The sequence below is a fragment of the Botrytis byssoidea genome (assembly GCF_014898295.1).
Source record: "Botrytis byssoidea strain MUCL 94 chromosome Unknown BBYS_021, whole genome shotgun sequence".
Classification (NCBI taxonomy): domain Eukaryota; kingdom Fungi; phylum Ascomycota; class Leotiomycetes; order Helotiales; family Sclerotiniaceae; genus Botrytis; species Botrytis byssoidea.
In genome coordinates this window covers 676,554-699,456 of record NW_024065862.1, presented here as the reverse complement: position 1 = coordinate 699,456, position 22,903 = coordinate 676,554, and the positions used below count along the sequence as shown (strand labels likewise).

At 44.1% G+C, this 22,903-nt stretch overlaps 7 protein-coding genes across 7 annotated transcripts; 4 read left to right on the top strand and 3 right to left on the bottom strand.

Moving 5' to 3' along the window:
* Positions 1 to 86: 86 nt before the first annotated feature.
* On the top strand, positions 87 to 1,548 carry EAE97_009383 (uncharacterized protein; the record flags this gene model as incomplete). The annotated part of the gene is made up of 2 exons (XM_038879898.1): positions 87 to 342; positions 1,013 to 1,548. The coding sequence occupies 2 exons, from the start codon at positions 87 to 89 to the stop codon at positions 1,546 to 1,548; spliced, it is 792 nt and encodes a 263-aa protein (XP_038729454.1).
* Positions 1,549 to 3,858: 2,310 nt separating this feature from the next.
* Positions 3,859 to 6,887, bottom strand: EAE97_009382 (uncharacterized protein; the record flags this gene model as incomplete). The annotated part of the gene is made up of 2 exons (XM_038879897.1): positions 3,859 to 6,701; positions 6,791 to 6,887. 2 exons carry the CDS (start codon positions 6,885 to 6,887, stop codon positions 3,859 to 3,861), a joined length of 2,940 nt encoding a protein of 979 aa, XP_038729453.1.
* A 2,753-nt stretch (positions 6,888 to 9,640) lies between these two features.
* EAE97_009381 (uncharacterized protein) lies at positions 9,641 to 11,811 on the top strand (the record flags this gene model as incomplete). The annotated part of the gene is made up of 8 exons (XM_038879896.1): positions 9,641 to 9,799; positions 9,855 to 9,906; positions 9,969 to 10,043; positions 10,095 to 10,231; positions 10,282 to 10,342; positions 10,390 to 11,124; positions 11,246 to 11,342; positions 11,400 to 11,811. The coding sequence occupies 8 exons, from the start codon at positions 9,641 to 9,643 to the stop codon at positions 11,809 to 11,811; spliced, it is 1,728 nt and encodes a 575-aa protein (XP_038729452.1).
* A 534-nt stretch (positions 11,812 to 12,345) lies between these two features.
* EAE97_009380 (uncharacterized protein) lies at positions 12,346 to 14,213 on the bottom strand (the record flags this gene model as incomplete). Its single annotated transcript, XM_038879895.1, has 4 exons — positions 12,346 to 12,554; positions 12,628 to 13,612; positions 13,666 to 13,801; positions 13,858 to 14,213. 4 exons carry the CDS (start codon positions 14,211 to 14,213, stop codon positions 12,346 to 12,348), a joined length of 1,686 nt encoding a protein of 561 aa, XP_038729451.1.
* Positions 14,214 to 14,489: 276 nt separating this feature from the next.
* EAE97_009379 (uncharacterized protein) lies at positions 14,490 to 15,467 on the top strand (the record flags this gene model as incomplete). The annotated part of the gene is made up of 1 exon (XM_038879894.1): positions 14,490 to 15,467. One exon carries the CDS (start codon positions 14,490 to 14,492, stop codon positions 15,465 to 15,467), a length of 978 nt encoding a protein of 325 aa, XP_038729450.1.
* Positions 15,468 to 16,124: 657 nt separating this feature from the next.
* Positions 16,125 to 19,538, top strand: EAE97_009378 (uncharacterized protein). Its single transcript, XM_038879893.1, has 4 exons — positions 16,125 to 16,359; positions 16,412 to 16,569; positions 16,647 to 19,152; positions 19,209 to 19,538. The coding sequence occupies exons 1-4, from the start codon at positions 16,341 to 16,343 to the stop codon at positions 19,250 to 19,252; spliced, it is 2,727 nt and encodes a 908-aa protein (XP_038729449.1). The 5' UTR covers positions 16,125 to 16,340; the 3' UTR covers positions 19,253 to 19,538.
* Positions 19,539 to 21,481: 1,943 nt separating this feature from the next.
* EAE97_009377 (uncharacterized protein) lies at positions 21,482 to 22,814 on the bottom strand (the record flags this gene model as incomplete). Its single annotated transcript, XM_038879892.1, has 4 exons — positions 21,482 to 22,111; positions 22,292 to 22,377; positions 22,432 to 22,609; positions 22,731 to 22,814. The coding sequence occupies 4 exons, from the start codon at positions 22,812 to 22,814 to the stop codon at positions 21,482 to 21,484; spliced, it is 978 nt and encodes a 325-aa protein (XP_038729448.1).
* Positions 22,815 to 22,903: the final 89 nt, after the last annotated feature.

Sequence of the window (22,903 nt, the reverse complement as noted above, 5' to 3'; positions counted from 1 at the left end):
ATCGAATGAATTCATCTGCAACATCAATATCATAGAGACGAAAAGACTACGAAAGTCACTTCATATTCTCGGATACATACTTCAAGATGGCATACAATGGTCGGCGGGGTCCGAATGTATCGGAATACATCGCGAATCTCAACGCAATCCCAACACCACAAGATCTACACAATTCCAATCAGGATACCTACAATGTAGATGATGAATTGGCTATGTTCACGAACACCGAATTTTACGACATCGACTCGGTTTTGCAGGCACCAAACTTTGATGGAGTTGGAGCACAATCGACTGCGGATAGTGTCGATTTGGATTTGAAGGACATAGATTTCAGTCTTCCAGGTCAGAGATAACCCCATTTCTCCACTGTTTTGCTGTCAAATTTCTGTACTTTTATCATATCGACTTTCTCCTTTCTTGTGCTTTTTTTACACAGTATCTTTAGGAGAACCTGTTTCCCCTCTATCTTGTGGACGGGTACTAGACACACTTTTAAGCACAAGTGTGTACATCATGTCAAAATATTCGGTATAGGACCCTTTCACATGGGCTGCTTTGATCAATTTTCTATTTGAGAAGTTTCACTGGTCAGCTTTCGGCCAATACCTTTACCTGCACATATCCACGTGCACCTAGATTGCATAGGATGAGTATAGTTCTTATCCTCTTGCATTACCTTTCTGCAACGTTCCTCGAACCCTTCCCTCCTTCCTTCTTACATGCTTTGTAACACTTTCATTGTGCTGCTTGGTAAGCGCGCACAATTACCGAGTGATGGCGATATATCACGTGTCGTCATATAACAATGACTAGGGCAATCGATAATTGCTCCACTCTTTTGTCTTCCCAAAAGTCATTAGTGTATCTCCGGTCTAATCCTCGTTTCTTACCCGTTTGCCGTCGCTTGTTGCAGTCTACCTGCAGATCTACAATATAATTCCACATTTATTTCCCTTCTCAAGCATCTTCTTTAAAAAAGCAGGCAAAGCTAACATCATGATGCTCCATTCAGGTGATTTCAATTTCTCAGACTTCAACACCTTCACCAACAACCACCCTACCAATTTCGGTAATCATGATGGCATGCCTCCGGTAATTCATCCAATTCAGACGAACCATCAAATCTACAATCCTCCTCCCTCATCCGCCGGCTCTCCTACATCTGCCCTTGTCCCCCCTCAAGTTGGAGAAAAGCGCAAAGCTGAGTCTTTATCTGATGGACGATCCCCCGACTTTGAAGATGCATCACGTATGGCCGCGGAAGAGGACAAACGTCGAAGAAATACGGCCGCTTCAGCTCGCTTCCGAGTTAAGAAGAAGCAACGCGAGCAAGCTCTTGAACAATCAGCGAAAGCTATGAGCGATAAAGTTGCAGCTTTGGAAGGACGTATCAATCAATTGGAAACCGAGAACAAATGGTTGAAGAACTTGATCACGGAGAAGAATGAGAGCAAGGAAGATATTGCCGCATTATGGAAAAAGTACAACAAGGATGCTGGTGACAGGAAAGGCGCTGAACGCAAAGATGGTGTGGGCACAGAAGCTTAAATTGTCTTCTGAAGATGATTTTTTTGTTCATTTGTGCTCATACGTTTCTTGTTTGGTCTTGCGTTTTGCGTTTGCGCCAGTTTGCGCTTGATTGAATTCGCGCCATGGTTGTTTCTGGGAGGTAATTTTCACATATATCACAGCTTGGGATTGGTACATATTTGAATATGTTGGTGGAAGATGATGGTACGATGGCATGTGGTTGATGGATGATTGAATGAAAGCATAACTGGAGTTCCGGATAGTAAAATTCCTCCTGTTCTCATCTCTCAAGTCTACTGGTAGATTTACAGCTTGGATTCACAGCTACTGCTCCGGCATGGTGTGTAACTTGGCTTACTAGACAGTTAGCTCAGTCAAACAAAATAAACTAAATAAACATACAACAAGTTACCTACCTAATTCGTAAATACACATCATTGTGGGATCACAATTCATATTTAGTCTTACATGCATTTGAGCACGCCATTGCAGTGACAGCTTTAATCCACCGCATCTAACCATAGCCGTAAAAACGATGATCCGAATCCCCAAGTTCCCCGTTGAATAAAAAAACATCATAACCCCTCCAGATTGCGTGCGTGGGAATTCAAAACTCCCCTCCAAAATGCCATCCGCTCCGGCATTCAAAAAATCTACGCGTACCGGATAGAAGATGACGTTTTTGATGGGGGTTGTGGGGGATTAGCCGGTATGGAGTTGTGGATTGCCATGGGGAAATGAAAATTAGCCGATTATTGCAAGGGGCTCCGGCTAATTTTTTACCGGCGACGTGTGGGAACCGGTATATGGGTGTTTATTTTGACTACGATGGTTGTTTTTGGGTGAAAACTTTTGTATGCACTGGAAAAGAGTCTTTTAATTTTGGCTTGGGCTGCGAAGTGATTGTTCTTTTATGGTTTGGAGGACGAATGATCTGTTGTTATATAGATTATGACTAGCCGGTTGTTAGCCGGTGCAGCTAGGGTAAGGGGAATGATGCTGTGAACGTTGACATTCGGATTGATCTTGTTGTTTTCGTGTGTTGAGTAGGTGATATAGACTCTAGAGACTTGTTATGATGTTCACTTGGGGGTTGAACTGGAAGGTTTCACGTGTATGAGTGCGGTGAAAACAATGTGATGTGGATGAGCTGGGAATTCGCGCACGCATGGTTCTCTTTGGGCTAGTAAAGGTAAGATATTTTGCATTGTGGAAAGGCAATTCGCACGGAGAGCTCTTGGATATCCACAGTCTTCGAATGCAATCCTCTCTGAATGAGCGCCAAACACCAGAGTTACGAATGGAAAGCAATAGCTATCCTTCTTGCACTGAAGTCCCATTTTGTCCGAGATGGAGTAGCTTGAGTAATTTGGTGTTGGGTATGGCGAATACCGCTCATCGTTGACTTCCTCGGCTTGTGTGTTTTCTCCCGACGATGCAAGCGGACATGCATTGCGAAGGCTACGGACAGGGCGAAAAAGGTCCTAGCCAGGACAGTATCATGAAGGAAGGAGGATGAAGGAGAAAGGAAAGCGACGACAACGCCGAAGAATCAATGTTACCAAGTCAATTGAAAAGGATTTGCCGGTTCACCGCAGAGGGTCCTGCACCGGTTCTGGCAACATGCTTGCGATTCCAGTGCAGAAGGAGAGTCAAGGGTCATAATTGAAGAAAGGTGTTCTGGTGTCATTCAACCGCCTCGGAAGTGGAGTATTATGGCTTTCGACATACTCTGATAATACAACTACAAGATTCTCAAGTCCAAACGGAAAGGTGTCTAAGGAAGGCATGGGTACAGTTATGGTCAGGTATGATTCACTTGTATGTTTGCCTGGACAGAAACTTTTTGTTGATATTTATGAAGTAAATCAGTACGTGGATATCCTCCTGAGATGTTACTTATCAGAAAGCTAGGACAGTGCAATAGGAAGTCTCATATTGCCCTTTTTTTTAACACACCGCTCTAGACTAGACTGCGGTGGTAACTTAATACAGATCGAAATCAAAACACCTCCCAATTTCCAGATATAGCAAGAGTAACTTTAGTCCTTGAGCTCAGCTCCCATGGAATACTCTTCACGGGACATCCCTTTCTCTCGGGTACGATAGTCCCGAGATCCGAGGTCTTCGCCCCGAAAATAATCAACCGATTCCGATAACGAAAGTGAATACTGTAAAATCCCGCACCTCGAAAAGTTTGAAACAGTTCGAACAAAGAATTTACCCATCTCCATAGAGCTCAAACCGACCCACATTTTAACTTCATAGACCTCAAATAGAAGGTCCCCCCTCCCGGCTCTCCAGCTTCCCAGCCTACTGACCTCAAATTCATTGAGCATCATTTTCCTCACTCTCGACCCGTCGAAGACTGCAATCTTGATCCTTACCAAGAAAGACACAATTCATGCAAGCGCCTTTGAAATGCTCTCCAGCCGGAATGGCGGCGTCAATAACGACACAGCTTGCAAAGGGTACATAACCATCTTCCATGTGGTCAGCGCAATGTGTGCAAGCCATTTCTTGTTCCATTTCGGTGCCAGCAGCCTGTCCTGCACAAGCACGCCAGTGCTCAACATTCGTGTCGGCGATCTCACTATTCTGAGCGATATACTCTCGGACTGGGATGATGAGTTGCTCAATGCTGAGTTTGCTCAATTGACTGTGGATGGGATCAGGAAGGAACGGAACATTCTCGACAACATGCGAACAGAACTTATCCGTAATATCTGAAGGCTTTGGTCCTGAAGATGTTGGCCCGGAAGTTCGAGGCTTCTTTGGTGAGTTGCGAGGATGGATAATTGAATGGTCATCAGAGCCATCGTCGGACTCAATCATATCGTCGTCGTCAATCTCATAGTGAGAATCCTGCGCCGATGCTATTGCTTGATGCCTACGCTTGCTGCCGGCGGGTGTCATTCGAATATCTTCAGAAGTATCAGTCGCCATACCACCGGCAGCTGTACGAGCAGCAAGTTCCCTCCTGCGACGCTCGATCTCGATTTGCATGTCATCAAATTTGGTCTTCTTTTCGAGACTGCGACGCTCATCCTTTATCTCTCCAGTTTCAATGAAAACAAGCATGGGATCCTTGGTACGCCTTTCCAGTTCAAACTTTAAACCGTCATTACGACCTGTATCGTACTCTTGGAAGAGATGTGGCTTCATGTAATCTTTGAAGATGTCTTCGCGCATCAATCGATCAACGCACGCCACTTTATCGAGAAAAGGCATCTTGGTGAGCGCTTTCAGGAAATCTTCTGCTGGTTCGACATTGGCAAAAGCAGCGGCTTTGGCGTTCAATCTACTTGGAAGATCGCGATCAAACCGGTTTTTTGGGATTCTTGGCTGTGGAGCAAGTTGGACTCGATGTGTTCTCCGCCGACGTATACGCGGGCTCTGCTGTGTATATGGAGTACCCGATTGCGCAGATTGTCGGTCGGGCTGTCTCGGCTGTCTCGGCTGTCTGTCTCTCCGTGTGAACTGCTGTTGTGTTGTCACAGCTGGCGGGGCAGATGCAAGAGGTTGCATTGGAGGTCTGGCAATTTCTCTCAATCTGGCACTACCGCTCGAAAAGGATGCCGATTTACGTTGCTTGACTGGCTGCTGAAAAGTATTTTGGTGTGAACGCTCGGGATGTACGAACGTCACATGAGGCTCACCACCTGGGTAACTGCTATCAAATGCAGGGACAGTTACACGGCGCTCACTTGGCTGCTGTGCAACACGATTAGTCTGACTTTCAGCTTGTTTCTGTCTCATTCGCCAAGACTCGGTACGGAAACCAGTAGGCGATGGATTGGTATCATGGAGCTCTTGGGCTGGAATGGGAGAAGTGTCGCCGAGTCTGCGGCTACCAATAGCTCCTAGTGCGTCCTCGATCAGTGCACCACTCTGTTGAGGTGCTCGTGATGTATTGATAGAAGGAGCCTCATACTGTGCAGCTTGCTCCGAAAGTTGGCTTGGAACTCGTACTCGTTTTTGTGACTCTCTGGCATCACGAAGTGAGGTAGATACTGGATCGCTGTGTCTACGTCTATCTGAAGTTATCGGTGATCGTGTGCTCGATATATCACTTTGTTGACATGGCACTGGTATATTAGCAGAGGTATTTTGACCTAGGCCATCATTCTGCGTCACTTGCTGTCGAGGTTGCGCTCCTTGACGAGCTCCAGCATCTTGAACCAATGTACCGGAGGGATCGTTTCGGATGTCATCGTATGGTTGTAAGGTCGGGATATCGCTGTCAATCGCCGGGCCTTTTGATGAGCCATCGTATTGCCAGTTACCAGAATATGCCAAAGGAACAGTTCTCGGCGTCGCTCTAGACAAAGGGTTCAAAGGTAATGGTATATCAAGACCAGTGCCGGTGCATGAAAGTTCTTGTTCAAATATCCAATGACCTGCAGGTGGCGCGCTCAGTGGACGGTTAAGTTGAGCTGTCATTGTTTCATTGAAGAATCCAGCTTGGTATTTTCCACCTTGAGACGATGACTCTTGTTGTGAAGCTTCACCATCTTGGGTGCTGCTAGCAAACTGAGTGCGAGTGTCAAAGGGAGGATTGTCAACCTGAACTGAAGATTGTAAACCTGCAGGAGTATCACTGCCAACAGATAAATTGTTATTTGTTTGATAATTTGATGGGACTGGTGTTCTGGAGCCAGTAGTGGTGGAGTCCATGCTATTTATCTGATATCTTGATGGGACTGGTGTTCTGAAACCAGTGCCGGTGGAGTCCATGCTATTTATCTGATATCTTGATGGGACTGGTGTTCTGAAACCAGTAGTGGTGGAGTCCATGTTATATTCCTCGAAGAATTCGCCCATTGGCGTATCCTGTTGCGAGATAGAGGAATTACCACTTCCAAAAGCGTTCTGGAGGCTCGGATTGTAGAGAATCTCGTCAGGAGTAGGATGAATCTCAAGGCCTGTCATGTTTGGAAGTTCTCCATTGACCCGTGTATCAAAGTTGTCTACATTTGAGCTATATTGGTGAGGCGATCGTGGCATTTGAGGTAGGACCGCAGTATTCTGGCATAAACCCGAGCTCGGGTACCAGCCTTGAGATGGACCTTCTACTTGTTGGCTGTTATCATAGGGCCACTCTGCTTGGAACTTAGTGGGGGTCGGATTCGTGGAGGACGTTTCAGTGCTCGCAGTGGCTTTTACCCCTTCTATAAGACACAATCAGAAACCAAAGATCCCCATGCAGAGAGAGCAAACGAGAGCAAACGAAGAAATATCGACAGATTCGGGAACCTACCAGTTACGTCATTGCTAGTCGAAATTGCGATGGGATGGGAGACTTGCTGGTTGTTGTACCAACAGATGTCATCTCCTCCGTTGTGATTGTAAGACATCTTGCTGATGGCTTCGTGTATCTTAGTTGCAGTTTTTACAATGCTTCATGGTATAAGAACAAGAAGGCTAGCTACCGTAACAGAATGTGTCAGTCTTAGATAGGTGGGCAGTGGTAATTATTTCCTAAGAGTCGACTTTCTGTTCAAGGTAGTTGAATGATGGGAAGGAAAGAATTGGAATTGTTGATTGAATAAATTTTAAAGGTCTGATTATCTGTGGAAAGATTCCTTAGAGTCCTGTTGAGTCTTGAGAGGGGACCTGATTGCTATCTTAAATAAAAAATACTTAGAACGCTAGGCTAACATTACGGCAGCTTGCTAGACGAAAACGAGACATTCAACTTCAGACTGTGAATTATTTTCTGGAATAGATCTCCCAAACATATGTGCTTTCTTTCGGGCAATTTGATTGGTGCTACTCCGAAGGTACATTTCCATATTACCTTCACATTGTGAATTTCTAGAAAGACTTGTACAGGTTATCTGGTGCATCTCATGAGTTCTTTAGTGGAGCAATCTCATACTACTTCACAGAGGTTGACCAGTTCAGAGGTTTTTTTATGTACATGATGACCACACAAGCATATGGTACAGGACACCAAAGATAATTTATACTGCAGGAAAGGATGTTTCTTTATGGTGTAGCCTTTTTATACATGCATTCACAATCTGTTTTCCATTTGCACACTATTCCATACCCCAATTCTAAAGGGAAGTTCGATGAAATTAGCCAGCTTGTGTGCTTTTCATCATGTGTTGGCTTACCATAGAATGTAAGGATGTTTTGAAAATTCATTCAAGATGTGTGAAAGAACAATTGACAATGCAAGCGAGCTATATGAGAGCATCTTGGCCTCCTTTCAAAAAATCGGATAAATTTACCGGTAGGATACTAGTTCTTCCATTATTCAAATAGCCAAAGCAGATACAACAGCAAGTATGAAAACAACCGTAGTCAACCATCACAATAAAATAAACACAAAGTTGTTTTCCAAGATATTGCATAGGTGTAGAGAATCCACCAATGGGGGTGTCACTCGAATGGGAGCAAAATAGCAATCCTCTTTTTGTTATGAAACGACTAGGGGACAAAAAGTTGATGCACTCTATGAGGTGAGTCTCTTCAACAACTTCTCATGCCATCAAGCATTTGGAGAGCAAGGGAAGGGTTGAATCAGGATGATTTTGACGATCTACTTGGGTACCGTTTCTTCTATACTCAATATTTCAGCAACCTGATTGAACTCCACTGCAAGCATGACACAAATCATTGGAGTAATAAGGCTTGATGGCCTTTATTCCCTCCCGCTTTTCAAAGTTATATTGCTAGCAATCAGAGTATCATGTCAACAACAAATAAATTCTACGCCCAAACTTCGAGTCGCGTGACTAGTGACTTGTGATTGTGTTGAGTAAGCATCAGCAATGAAGCCACTGTCGGCATAATGCTGACGGACACTTGCTGGCCGGGATTTCTTTACGCAATGCCATGACGTTCCAGGCTGATAGTCAGGTTATTCAGCATGTTATGCTCTTGCATTTGAACCAAAATGTGCTTTTTGTTCTCAAGAGTGTGGCATTTCACGGAACATATCATTCCATTGTTTCAAATATACAATTTCAGCCTTATCTTGACAAAGCTGTTGATCATCTATGCATGTCAGTTAATATCCGGCAGCCACATGGTCTTGTGTTCTTCAGATGGGATTGGAGTTTCCCATGGGTGTCAGTGATCATGAGAATTGCGCCTTACAAGCCACTGAAACATCCTGTCCTACTTGATGTTGAGGATATCAGAATCTACTGCACGACATATCCACATTTAATAGGTAATCGGACCGTCGCCCTACTCATGCCAAGAATGCGACGAGTAGAGAGAGAAATGATGTGGTGAGATTTGATTTGACTGCTGGCAAGTGACACGGTTTCTGGTCGAAGAAGTTCAGCCTAAGAATATCCTATGCTTTGCCTAAGGTTCCCCAAAGCCTTGATCTATACTTGCTTGATATCAGGGTTGAGAGAGTGAGCAAGTGGATGGATGAGTGAGTGAGTGGGTGTGGCATCTCACATCGGCGATTGTGGTGGTGATATTGAAAAATGTATGAGAGTGAAATGGGGTTGAAAGAGGTAGGATTGAAGTGTCAGGAGTTCACTAACTGTTACTTCTTGATAATCCATCAAGAAATGAAGGAAGTGGCGACACGTGATCACCTGATTGACATTGGGCATTGAAAGACTTGACCAATCATTGATCTGAAAATCAATCACAAGCGCTATTTTACGCGTTAAACGCTATCTGGCTTCTACTTTAGTCTGATCCATAATTGTTTCGCGAAATGATAACTACCAGGTAATGCTTTGAGTTTGACTGACTTGTCCGCCACTAGCAAAATAAGCTCCGCCATGACTGAGATAAGACAAAACTTCGCAATCATGTCGAACTTCGTTCCTTTAATATTCGATAACATATTCTCCGAGCTTAAATTTCAAGCTTGTGAATTACAGTCGTCACTTTTGAGGGTTTCCAACAATATCAGAGCAAAGATCGCCCGAGCTCCACCCCTGTTACATAATTTCAAGGGTTTATGGCATTTGAAGTAACTAGCGGTCTTGTCTTTGTCACTGTTTGTTCGTCCCATGCGGTCAGAGGAATAAATCATCTCGAGAAGTACAAGTATGCAAACGATTTTGGTATCAAGTTGATATAACTATCATATGCTGATACAATCAAACTAGATTTACAGTCTTTCAACATGAGCGGAATTAGCTTAGGCCGTCTTCGCTGGGTCTTTATGCTCTGGATCTTGCACCGTGTTAGCTCTTCCACTGTAACAAACACTGGCAATCGTGGAGCAGTGGCAAGTGAAAGCAAAATATGCAGTGAGGTTGGAGCGGAACTTATAGAGAGAGGTGTAAGTGAGTCCCCTTTTGGTAATTGATTTGAGACTTATCACGTGGGTTGTATAGGGAAATGCCGCAGATGCTATGGTTGGTACCACTCTATGCGTTGGTGTCATCGGTAAGGCAGTTCCTCATTTTTAAGAATCGCGCCCCAGTATTAGGCTTACAGGTTCTCTTAAGGGATGTATCATAGTGGTATAGGTGGAGGGGGCTTTATGCTAGTACGTAGCTCAGAAGGGGAATACGAAACCATAGGTAAGATGCACGGAAGGCTCACTTTGTTTCACTTAGCTTACACTCCAGTAGATTATAGAGAGACAGCTCCAGCCGCTGCATATCGAGACATGTTTAAGAAAGATCGCAGCAGAGCCGTGGTCGGTGGAGATGCAGTTGCTGTTCCAGGTGACCTTCGAGGACTTGAATATCTTCATAATAAATATGGGGTATGTACTTCTTAAGTTTGAGATGATAACGCTTAACTGATATGCACCAGCAACTACCTTGGCAAATCGTTTGCAATCCAGCTGTGCATATTGCTAGAAATGGTTTTCCTGGTATGTAGCTTCCACAATTTTTCATGTACGTCACTAATCTGGACTAGTGACGGAAGATACAGTTTACTACATGCAAGCAGTTAAGAATCAAGTCGGTTGGAATTTCCTTGAAGAGGACCCAAACTGGGCTATGGACTTCGCTCCGAACGGCACACTCCTTGAATTGGGTGATATCATGAAAAGAGAGCGATATGCCAATACGCTAGAGACGATTGCTAACAAAGGAGCTTCGGCATTCTACGAGGGGAAAATTGCGGAAGCAACCATTGCAACCATAAAGGCCACAAATGGAACCATGACTTTGGCCGATCTCAAAGATTACGAAATCAAGATTCGTAATCCCATCAACATCACTTATCGTGGCTACACAATCCATTCAACCGGCACTCCCTCCGGTGGTTCTATAGCCCTGAGCATCCTTAAGACCATAGAAGGATATGACATGTATAAAGAATCCGATTTATTTCTGAATACCCATCGACTCGATGAAGCCATGCGTTTTTCATATGCCGCTCATTCCGAGCTAGGAGACCCGTCATTCTTTGACGAGATGGTTAGATTCGAAGAAGGAATCATTTCAGCTGAGACTGCAGAGTCTAATAGACGAAAGATCCTAGACGATAAGACACAAGACGTTGGAAGGTACAATCCAGAAATGTGGGATATCATGGGAAATCACGGAACATCACATATGGTTGCTACCGATGCCTCTGGCCTCTCAATAACCTCAACATCAACTGTCAATTTACTTTTCGGTTCTGCCGTTATGGTTCCCGAGACTGGTATGTTATCCTGCACAATTCTCTTCTTTTCTTTTTAGTTCATCAATTGCAGAGCTAATCTTTCTCTTCGCCCACGTTTCGAAAACATATTGAATCAGTAATTTTGCTAACAATTTTATAGGGGTGATTCTTAATAACGAGATGGACGATTTCTCTATCCCTGGCGTTCCCAATTATTTTGGTTTCGTCCCTTCACCAATGAACTATGTTCGTCCTGGGTAAGTCCGAGCCTCCCTTTTCGTACAGATCTACCAATCATTAACCATTAACATTAGGGCCCGCCCCATGAGTTCCATCTCCCCCATCCACATCTCCCACCCCAATGGCTCCCACTTCCTTTCCATCGGCGCCGCCGGTGGATCACGAATCCCCACGTCAACAATCCAAGCCGTCATCAACATAATCGATCACGGCATGTCTCTCGAAGAAGCACTAAAGCAACCTAGAATGCATGATCAATTACTACCCGAAAAAACGACCGTAGAACCGGGATTTGACGAAGAATTGCAGGAATATCTGGAGGAAAGAGGACACAAAGTTGGGAAAGCAAGCGGAAGAGAGAGTGCGGTACAAGGTGTGAGAGTTTGGGGTGATCTTTCGGTTGAAGGGGAAGGATTGGCTGGAGAAGGATGGCTGGAGGCTATTGGAGAGCCGAGACAGAAGGCGAGTGGGGGAGTTGGTGTATGAGTGTCTTGAAGAAGCTGAGTTGGTGGAGGCGGATGGAGGAAGTTGCGCTCCGCGCGGTTAAATTGCACAAACCTCCTATTCCACGACTGCGAATCTTGGTTGGGCTTCAAATAATGAAGCTCATGATTTAGAACGAAGATCTTTAGAATTTGTTTTCTTTACGGAATGGCCGATAGAATTTTGGATGAGGTGTATGGAAAGAATATGGATATAGTTAGAGGTGGTATCACTCAGATCAACTACTAGATTTGCTTACAAAGACAGACGGGTCCGCATCTACCACATTACCACATCAGCGAAATCATAGAAACAGCATATACAGTCAATCATTTATTTATCTTAGACGAGAGAGTCTTTGATCTGATGTCGTCATTTCCCTCCACCTGAAACCTACAATGTTAAAGTATCGTCTGAAGTAATACGTGGATAGTTTCTTATATATTTACTATATATTTATTTGCATATGTATTCTATCGATTCCTGACCACCAACAAGTCATAACATTGAAACATGACGATATTCAATCCTGACTTTCTATTGAGTTCTCCTAATTCCTTCCCATTTCCTCCTTAATGTCACCAACTCCTCCATACCTACAATCCACTTCTTCGCAAACTCCGCTTCTGTAAATCTCTGGGCCGATTTCCTCGCTCTCAATCTCATCGCTATCTTATCTTCTCGTGGGAGTGCTAGTGCGCTCTCGAACCCTTCAGCAAATTGCTCTATTGTTGATGCATGAAAGCCTACATTCAGGAATTAGTTATGCTCCAAACAAGCGAGATGGAAAGGGGTAAGAAGAAAGAGGCTGAAACGTACCTGTAGGCAAACCATCAATTTTTGTTACAATATCTCTCTTTGGGCCACCACTGTCGTGAACAACACTAATCAATCCTGCCGCCTGGTACTCCACAACTCCGATTCCAAAATGTTCATTCCACATCCCGTTGACTCCAATACTTGCTTTGCCTAACCATTTCAAAATATCCGGCCAAGGCGCATCCAAATGAAATTCAACATCGTCTTTGACTTGTAGTTCGTTTGCCAGCAGGCGCAGTTGATATACGCGCTTTGAATCTGAGTCATCGCGAACACTCCCGATGAGAATAAGTTTCGCGCCTTTAGCTGCTGGGGATTTAGTTGCTTTGAAAGCGGCGAAGGCGGTTAAAATGAGTGTATGATTTTTCTCGGGGCGGAATTGCGCAATATAAAGAAGAGCTGGCTGGCGTATTGCCTCGGATTCGGGGGTGACAGAGATCTTCTCCTCGAGCTCTTCGACGGCTACAGGAGGGAAGACTGCTGTTGCGATGGGCTTCTTCAATTCGCGTCGCCATTCTCCCCATAGTGATGTTATATGATCGAGCGTCCAATTAGAATTTGTGAGAACTACATCAATTGATGCTCCGACCCAGGTATAAAATTTCGCGAATATGTTCCAATAGAGCTTCTTTGCTTCCCCTCTTAATCCTGTTCCCTTTCCAGCATTCACCCCTTGCTGCCCGGTGGCAGATGTAGGATCTAAAGAGCCTAGCATGTCTGTCGAAATGGTTGGATAATGTACGTATGCTCCAGTCGGTACTTCGGGAAACAAAATCTTGCAGAATCCAAGCGCAAAAGCATAGCCCATTGTATCAACAAAAATATCGGGGACAACCAAAGAGAACGCATCCCATGCAAGTATGAGAGATCCGATTGATTGGCCTAGAAGTGTGAAATGGGGCCATGTGGAAGCTAAAACCCAATGTCGGGTTGTGAGGTATAAGAAGGTAATCGTTGGAGGATGGAGTTGAATATTGAAACGATCCTATTAGCTATAATCAGCCGGCGCATTCTGTGAGCATAGTAGCCATTATATACCTTCACTCTAGCAATGATCTGCGACTTATCCACATCATGATCTCCAGTATAGACAATACATTTCGCATTTGGCCATCGCTTTTGGGTTGCTAAAACTGCAGCCCATAAAACACGTTCACCACCACCTCCAGCATTACTGAATTTATATTAGCTAAGTCAGTTTGAATTCAAGCAAAAGGAATATCTTCATACCAGAAGGGGTGAAAGAATCCAACAATCCCATCCCATTCCTTATCATCCTTCCCTCCCGTTCCATTCGTAGATTCTATATTCTCCCAATCATCACTACCTCGACTCTTTTCCTTGTTCTCTCTATACTCCCTCTGATCAATCTCCACCCTTTCCAAAACTTGAGCTTTCCTCCCAGCTGTCTTTTGCCTCAAGTAGAACCCCACCGTGCGTCCGACGTAACCTACAAGCTTCGGGCCTGCTAAAAGAATAATCAAAGGTGTCGCACCAAGAATCAAGGCTACTGAAATTGTCCATTTGGTATCCAGCCCAAATGTCCACATATCGCTACCGTCTGAAGCTTTGCATGATTCCGCCATAACTTTTTGAGCGTACAAGTAAGAAGAGAGGGCAGGGGGGTTTTATCTCGAGTTTCCAGGATTACTGTGTCACTTTAGCTGTGACGCGCAGGCGGTGGAGCGTGCGGCCGCGTATACCGATGCGGGACCTCTTTTTTCAAGGATGACATGTGAATGGAACTTCCGACTTGAGAAAATCAAATGTTCAAAGCCATGTTGACCAGAATATTGAGAAATTGGTCGTTGCCTTTGATTTGATTGTCTCTCTAGGGCGCAGAGAATAGAAGTGAAATCATGATGTCTATATTGTATCGGTCGGCCCGCTCATCAATGCACCCTTCTACCAGCTCAAAAATCCCGAGATTATTCTTGCAACTTCCTCCGACTTATCGATCATTCCATGCCTCCCCACGAGCCCAGTCTCTCGATTCTGTTTTAATAGCTACACATGGAGTTCTAGAAGGACTGCACTCTTTTACTGGCCTGCCATGGGCTTTTACACTACCTCTCACTGCGTTAGCTATCCGGACGGTCCTTATCTTTCCACTGGGCATCAATTCACGACGAGCTGCGCAAAAACAAATCGACTTAATGCCCCTCATGAATGCCTGGCAACATCAATTTAGAAAACAATCAATACAAGAGGTTGGCCATTTAGGGCCGGATGCGGCAAATCAGTTTGTTAAGGATAAAATGAATAAGAAGAAGAGAGAACTCTATTCAAGATACAATTGTGGTACTTGGAAACATTATCTGCCATTTTTGCAATTGCCCGTCTGGATGATCGCGGTAGAGACGATTCGAAAAATGTGCGGCGCACATGATGGGTTATTGAAATGGATCGAATCGCTGTTCACATCGAGTAAAGCAAACGAGGCAACGGCTACTACGGATTTGGACCTGGGCTCTCTACTATTAGAGCCGACCTTCGCGACAGAAGGGGCATTGTGGTTTCCCAATCTTCTCGTTCCGGACCCAATGTTGCTACTACCTTTCATGCTCTCTGGGTCCATTCTATTAAATCTCACAAGCCAGGGGAAACCTAAGAGTGTATTCATGAGGAGATTAATGAATTCGTTGAAGGTAGTCGCTCTTGCAATTATTCCACTTACATTGCAGATGCCAAGTGCAATGTTGGTGTATTGGACATCTTCCTCTTTGCTTGCTTTTGGACAAGCCAAGATGTTGGATGTTCTTATACCGATTAGAAAACCTGTAGTACCATGTAAAGGGGGCCAGCCTGTTAGATATGCAGGTACCAGGGAGAGGAGTTGAAGATGTAGCATGGTTGCTACGGGCAATAGGCAGTAATGATCTAAATGACTGATATACCCTGTGAGAGATGAATAATGATCGGCGTTAGAGTCAAGAAAGGAATGAAGCATGCGATTTCGGACTTGAAGGATTGAGCAGCGAAACATAACGCATATTGGCAGCACAAAAAGGAGTGGAACGTTGGTGCGAGCAAATGGATAATTTGAGACGAATCTAATCGTCGACTGCGGGACGCAAATCAGTAGTGCAAAAGCTACCTAGTACGATTAGATAGCTGTGCTTTTTCCTAACCATTCTAACTGTCAAAGTACGTTCCTAGCCAACATTCACAATACGTAGGCAATTTGTGACATATAATATACTGCCACAACTTTTCTCTTGCCCTCGCCCCCATCTTCCTACAGATATATATTACAGGAAGATAATGAATTAACTGGATTCACTCATGTAACTTTTCAGCCTTTTAGTCAAAGTTCCAATCACTTGCTGCCCATCCTTGTTCCAATAAAAAACACGCTAGCATAGTGATTGTGCACGCTAGATTACCAATTAGCACTTATTTCCAACGCGTCCTGGCGAAGTGTGGAAAAGTCGCGTAAAGTGTTCCCTCTTAAAAACACTTGGGATCCATTCTCATAAACTCTTCCTTTGTTTTTTCCTCAAGAACGATCTCCGCCTACATTTCAATCTACAATACATCCTCTCTTTTTCTATTCAAAGGTTGATTGATTGTAGGCTTGACTGTAATCAAGTTTCTTTATTATTTCTAATTTAATAGTGGTTTGCTTTCCACTCATCTTTTCTCTTCACCGTCCGGTTTGATTAACCCCTCCAAAATTTACAACGGAATCTACGAACAAAACCGTCGCCATCATGTATGTTTATAAGAGAGGTATGTACACTGATTAGAAGTTCCTTTTATTGCCTGTACTCATTACTTTTAGATGGACGCAAGGAACGCGTTCAATTCGATAAAATCACAGCTCGTGTGTCGAGATTGTGTTATGGTCTCGATCCTGATCACATAGATGCTGCTGCCATTACCCAAAAGGTCATTTCTGGTGTCTACCAAGGTGTCAATACTATTGAGCTTGACAACCTCGTAAGTTGATCCCCCCCTCAGGAAAACATAATGAGACTGGTTCTCGCTCCAAGGAATACTGCTGACTTCATCCAAAGGCCGCAGAAACTGCTGCATATATGACAGTCACCCATCCCGATTATGCCATTCTAGCTGCTCGTATTGCAGTTTCAAACCTTCACAAACAAACCAAGAAACAATTTTCCCACGTTATTCGCGATTTATACCAATATACAAACCCAAGAAATGGCACAGCATCTCCTATGATTAGCAAGCAAACTTACGAGTGTGTTATGAGACATGAAGAGGAACTCAACTCTGCTATCGTCTATGACCGAGATTTCAACTACCAATACTTCGGATTCAAGACCCTCGAGCGATCATATCTCTTACGTCTTGATGGCAAAGTTGCAGAGCGTCCACAACAGATGATCATGCGTGTTGCCGTTGGTATTCACGGTGATGATATTGAAAGTGCGATCGAAACTTATAACTTGATGTCCAACAAGTACTTTACACACGCTTCACCAACACTCTTCTCTGCAGGTACTCCACAAGCACAACTTTCATCATGCTTCCTCATCGATATGAAGGAGGACAGTATTGATGGTATCTACGATACTTTGAAGATCTGTGCCATGATTTCAAAGAATGCTGGTGGAATTGGTCTTAACATTCACAGAATTCGTGCTACCGGTGCATACATCGCTGGTACCAACGGAAACTCCAACGGTATTGTTCCTATGCTCCGAGTTTTCAACAACACTGCCAGATATGTCGACCAAGGTGGTAACAAGCGCCCTGGTGCATTTGCTGTGTACCTTGAGCCATGGCATGCGGACGTTTTCGAGTTTCTTGATCTGCGCAAAAACCACGGCAAGGAAGAAGTTCGTGCACGCGATCTTTTCTATGCCTTGTGGATTCCTGATCTGTTCATGAAGCGTGTTGAAAAGAACGGAGAGTGGACTTTGATGTGCCCGAATGAGTGCCCTGGTTTGGCAGATGTGTATGGCGAGGAGTTCGAGGCTCTCTACGAAGGTTATGAGAAGGCAGGCAAGGGTCGCAAGACTATCAAGGCACAAAAGCTTTGGTACTCTATTCTTGAGGCTCAAACCGAGACCGGAAACCCTTTCATGCTTTACAAAGATGCATGCAACAAGAAGAGCAACCAAAAGAACCTCGGTACTATTCGCAGTTCCAACTTGTGCACAGAGATTGTCGAGTACTCTGCACCGGATGAGGTTGCTTGCTGTAACTTGGCTTCCATCGCTTTACCAACCTTTGTCAACATGAATGAGGGAACTTATGATTTCCAGAAGCTCCACGAGGTTGTTCAAGTTGTTGTTAGAAACTTAAACAAGATCATTGATATCAACTACTATCCCGTTCCAGAAGCTAGAAAAAGCAATTTCCGTCACCGACCTATTGCTGTTGGTGTTCAAGGTCTTGCTGATGCTTTCTTGGCCCTTCGTCTTCCATTTGACTCTCCAGAAGCCAAGCATCTCAACATTCAAATTTTCGAGACCATCTACCACGCTGCCTTGACCTCATCCGTTGAGATTGCAAAGGAACTTGGCCCATACGAAACTTACCAAGGCTCCCCAGTCTCCAAGGGTGAACTCCAATATGACATGTGGGGTGTTACACCTACTGACTTGTGGGATTGGGATTCTTTGAAGCAATCCATCAAGCAACACGGAGTTCGCAACTCGCTTCTCGTTGCACCTATGCCAACTGCCAGTACTTCCCAAATTCTTGGCTTCAATGAATGTTTCGAGCCATACACTTCGAACATCTATTCCCGTCGTGTTCTTGCTGGAGAGTTCCAAGTCGTCAACCCATGGCTCCTCAAGGACCTCGTCGATATGGGTCTCTGGTCCGACAACATGAAGAACCGTATTATCGCTGATGGTGGATCTATTCAAAACATCCCCAACATTCCAGCTGATATTAAGGCCCTTTACAAGACCGTTTGGGAAATTTCTCAACGAACAATCGTCCAAATGGCTGCTGATCGTGGTGCGTTTATCGATCAATCTCAATCAATGAACATTCACATGAAGGATCCTACAATGGGCAAGATCACATCTATGCACTTTGCTGGCTGGAAATTGGGCTTGAAGACCGGAATGTACTATTTACGTACTATGGCTGCTTCAGCACCCATTCAATTCACCGTCGATCAAGAAGCTCTCCTTGTAGCTGACACCAATGTCGCTCGTGAACGTACCTTGAAGAAGCGCACTTTACCAACTTCTGGTTATGTCTCTAGCGCTTCGTCGATCAACGGCGGTGGCCCAAGACCTATGTACGCTGGTAAATCCGCACAATCCATCGGTGCACCAAAGGATGTACCAACACCAAGCATTACACCTCCACCTGCATCTAGCAAGGAAATTCACACTCCAGTTGCTAAGACTCCTTTCAAGGCTGATGTAGAAGAGGGTGATAGTCCAAAAGCACTCGCTACTGAGCCTACAGATGCAGTTCCTAAGGAGGAAGAATTGCTTGAGTCAAGTGTTGAGAAGAAGACCCAAGATGAGGATCAAGGCAAGGACAGCACCGATAGAGAGTATGACATCTATGCTGATGCCAAGTTGCAATGTAAGTTTTCTCTATTCTCTTCTCATCGAATATTTCACATACTAATAAACAAATAGGCAGCATTGACAACAAAGAAGAATGTATGATGTGCAGTGGATAGAGTATGTTAGATGAGAGATGAGTAAAGCTCACGCTTTGGTGCTTTTGGTTTTTGGGGAAAGGGGTAACAAGGCGTTGATTTATTGATTGATTGTCATTTTTCACGGGAATGGCAGGATGGATGGATGGATAAACAATATGGTTATTATGTAGGTACGATATCGATGTTGTATGAATAATTGAGGATACGGGGGGAAGAAATTAGTCTTCAGGAACATGTGCAATTATGGGAAGTTAATTAGTACTTTAGTCTAGATAGTTCATTGCAATGATGTTTTTATAAATCATTCGGTACGTGGCGAAGATATGATGCAATCATATCTTTGACTTTGGGGATACCTCCCGAGGTTGATTCGAAAGAGTGAGATGTGAAATCAGCTACCCAGCTCCCCTGTTTCCACTCTTTTTCCATCTCTAACTTATCACACTCTTCCTCTTATACCCCCCTATTCACCAAACTCGCTTCCCTTTATTCTCTCAGTCCCATACCCTGCCCTTCTTTCAATCCCCAAGTTTTCCCATACATAACAACTCAAATTCCTCGGTGCATTCGAGGTAAATGCATGATCTCTCTCTTCCGTGCTTCCAGAAAATAACATCAGAGGCCTTCATCTGAAGCCCCCTGTTAATTCCTTGCTCGGCTGTCAACTTATCTTTGTCTTGATCTCGGTAATGATTACAAGTCATTCTCTTGCAACTTTTCTTTGAACTGTCCTTTCTTCCTTTTCTTTCTTTTGTGATTACTTGCTTGCTTGTATTGTAATATATATGTAGATACTACACTACCTATATACCCAACAAAGACGAGTATAAATTTACACTTACTCACTCACTCCCATTCATAAATCCATATAAATCTCCCATCATCGTTTCTCCGTCAAGCTCCTCACCTCCCCTCTTCGCATTTCTCTTTTCCGTTTTACCCTTGGACTTCCAATTTCAAAAATTCGGATTTCATGGTATGTACATACATGCATACATACATTATATTACATTTCCATTCTATTTATTTTATATTTCTTACCGTTATATTCTACCCACTTCGAATAAACCACCACTACCAATTCGACGTGCTGATCGGATCTGATTTGACCTATCGATACAAATACATGTACATAATCATAATGGCGGATATATGTAACCTTAGAAGATTTTTCACAAAGAAGTGATGTGTAGATATATAGATACTGGAATACATACATACCAACAGCTCAAGCATTTACACATATACACATACACATACGCATATAATCAAACCTAAACCCAAACTTAAGCCCAAACCCACTTAATCTATATCCAACTATACTATACCCAACTACACTACACTTTACAATACAACACTATACCATCTCCCCCTCCCCCTCCTCATAATCTTCCCAATCTTTCCAATCAACTCATGATCCACCGCAAAACGCATAACGCAGAACGCATAACGCAAAACACATAGCATGCATCATTGCCCAGTTTAACCTCCTGCCTGTTGAAATATTTCCTGCCTGCCGGTCAGCTGCATACCCGGTGCGAAGCACTATCATCCAAGTGCCTTTGCTAACTTTACAATTCTCCCTTCACTGCCGAGTTCCGCTTCTTTTCGTGCCCAGTGAGCAAACTGCAATCCGTCTAATCTAGGCCAAGCGCAAGCATCTGCACTTGAACGTCTACTAAATGAGTAACATTGGCAAAGATAACAATTGCTCATATCAATTCGGCATTCATTCGTCATCTTCATTATAATTCGACTCCACAACAAGATGGTTTCACAAAATCACAAAAAGGTATCAATAAAAACTTTTAATAGTATTAACCTTCATTTTTTAAACTATTTATTACAGTTCATAATTCGTACCGTCATTCATGCTTGAAAGCAGAATGTGTACCATTTGCCTCCCACCCACGCCATGCCATGCCATGATCTCATTTATCCACCATTAAATTTCCATTAACATCCACGGATTACCCCAATTGTTATTACCATGTCTATGGCGTCATGTGCATAGCTTCATATGATATGTATGACCAGAAATCCCATCCATACCTATCATCAAATGCCCCCATACCATCCATCGTGAGTCGTCAAAAGTTAAAGAAAGAAATTGTAAAATAGTATAATCAAGAATCGAAAAAGGAGAAGGGTATCGTTGCGAGTCCAACTACACTCAAATTCCGTTATATTCACCTTCAGAAGCATTGCCGTATCAATAAGATAAGGAAACGGACATCATGAAGTTGTTTACAAGAAAAGAGCGGCGAGACCAGCAGCGGCCATCAAACCAGTAGCACCAGTTGGAAGGGAACCCATGGCGGATGAGGTTGCGGATGCTGCAGCGCTACCAGCAGCAGAGGTGGCGGAAGTGGCTCTGCTGGTGGCAGATGAAACTGCGCTGGAAGCACCTGAAGCCAAGCTAGAGGCGGCAGATGAGGCAGAGGATTGAATAGAAGAGATGGCAGATGAGGCGCTGGAGGAGATAGCGGAAGCGGAGGAAGCAGCCTCGGAGGAAACGCTGGCAACAGCTCCAATACCAGAGATGGTGGTGGATCCTACAGTGGTCTCAAAAGTGGAGGAATCGCTAGTGACGGTGGAGACGATAGCAGAGGTGGTGATGGCAGAGGAGATACCGCTGTCAGTTGGGCTTGGAGTGCTGTAAATGGTGGAAGATCCAACAGTAGACTCGAAGGTAGAATCGTCACTGGTAATGGTGGAGACAACAGCTTCGGTAGAGATTGGAGTAGAGGATACAACAGCAATACCGCCGGCACCGTAAATTGTAGTAGAACCAATGGTGGTAGTGATGGTCTCAGATCCAGAGGTAACTGTTGCCAGGAGAGCAGAGGTGGTGATGGCGGAAGAGCTGGCAGCAGCCTATTGAATTTGGTTAGTAAATATTCAAATTCACTTAACAATGATATCATTGTTGAAATTAATCTGTTCCTGGACGCCCAATCTCCTTTGTCGTTGGAAATAATCGGGGAAGAACCACCAAGAACCCCACAAATAGAAGTTGACATCATGCGATAGAAAGAAAGAAAGAATAAAACTTACAGATGATTCAGCTGAACCACTTCCGGAAGCAGAGGCGGTAGAAGTAGCCAAGGTGGATGACTCGGCGGAACCAGTGGTAGAGACAGCTATTGAGTGTTAGGAAAAGGTCAAATTGAAACCCGGCATCAGAAATATCATACCTGCGCAGTAGTTTTGGCCGTAGGCGATAACGGAAACAGCAGCTTCAGTACCACATGCGGCGTTGGAGCAATCACGGATACCGTAGGCAAAGTCTGGCTTGGTGCAAAGACAGGCAGCATCAGGGGCAGAGCATCCAAGAGCTTGAGCTTGGGCGAGCATGTTGCTGATACAGGTTTGCTATAGATATAAGATTAGTCATTGGACATGGAAGAGCAAAACGTCGCGATCAAGTTGCACAGAGCGTATGCAATTTGACGGCGACGACATCAGCATATCGGAACCAGAATTAAATACTTACACCACATGATGGAAGATCGGTGAGGGTTTGAGCGACAGAAGCAGCTGCGAAAGCGCTGATGGCGAGGATAACTGAGGACTTCATATTGATTATCGTGGGTTGAGGAAGTATACTTCGTAAATTGGTATTGTAGAATCTTTGAGATTGAAGAGAGTTGGTCTTTCGAAAAGATT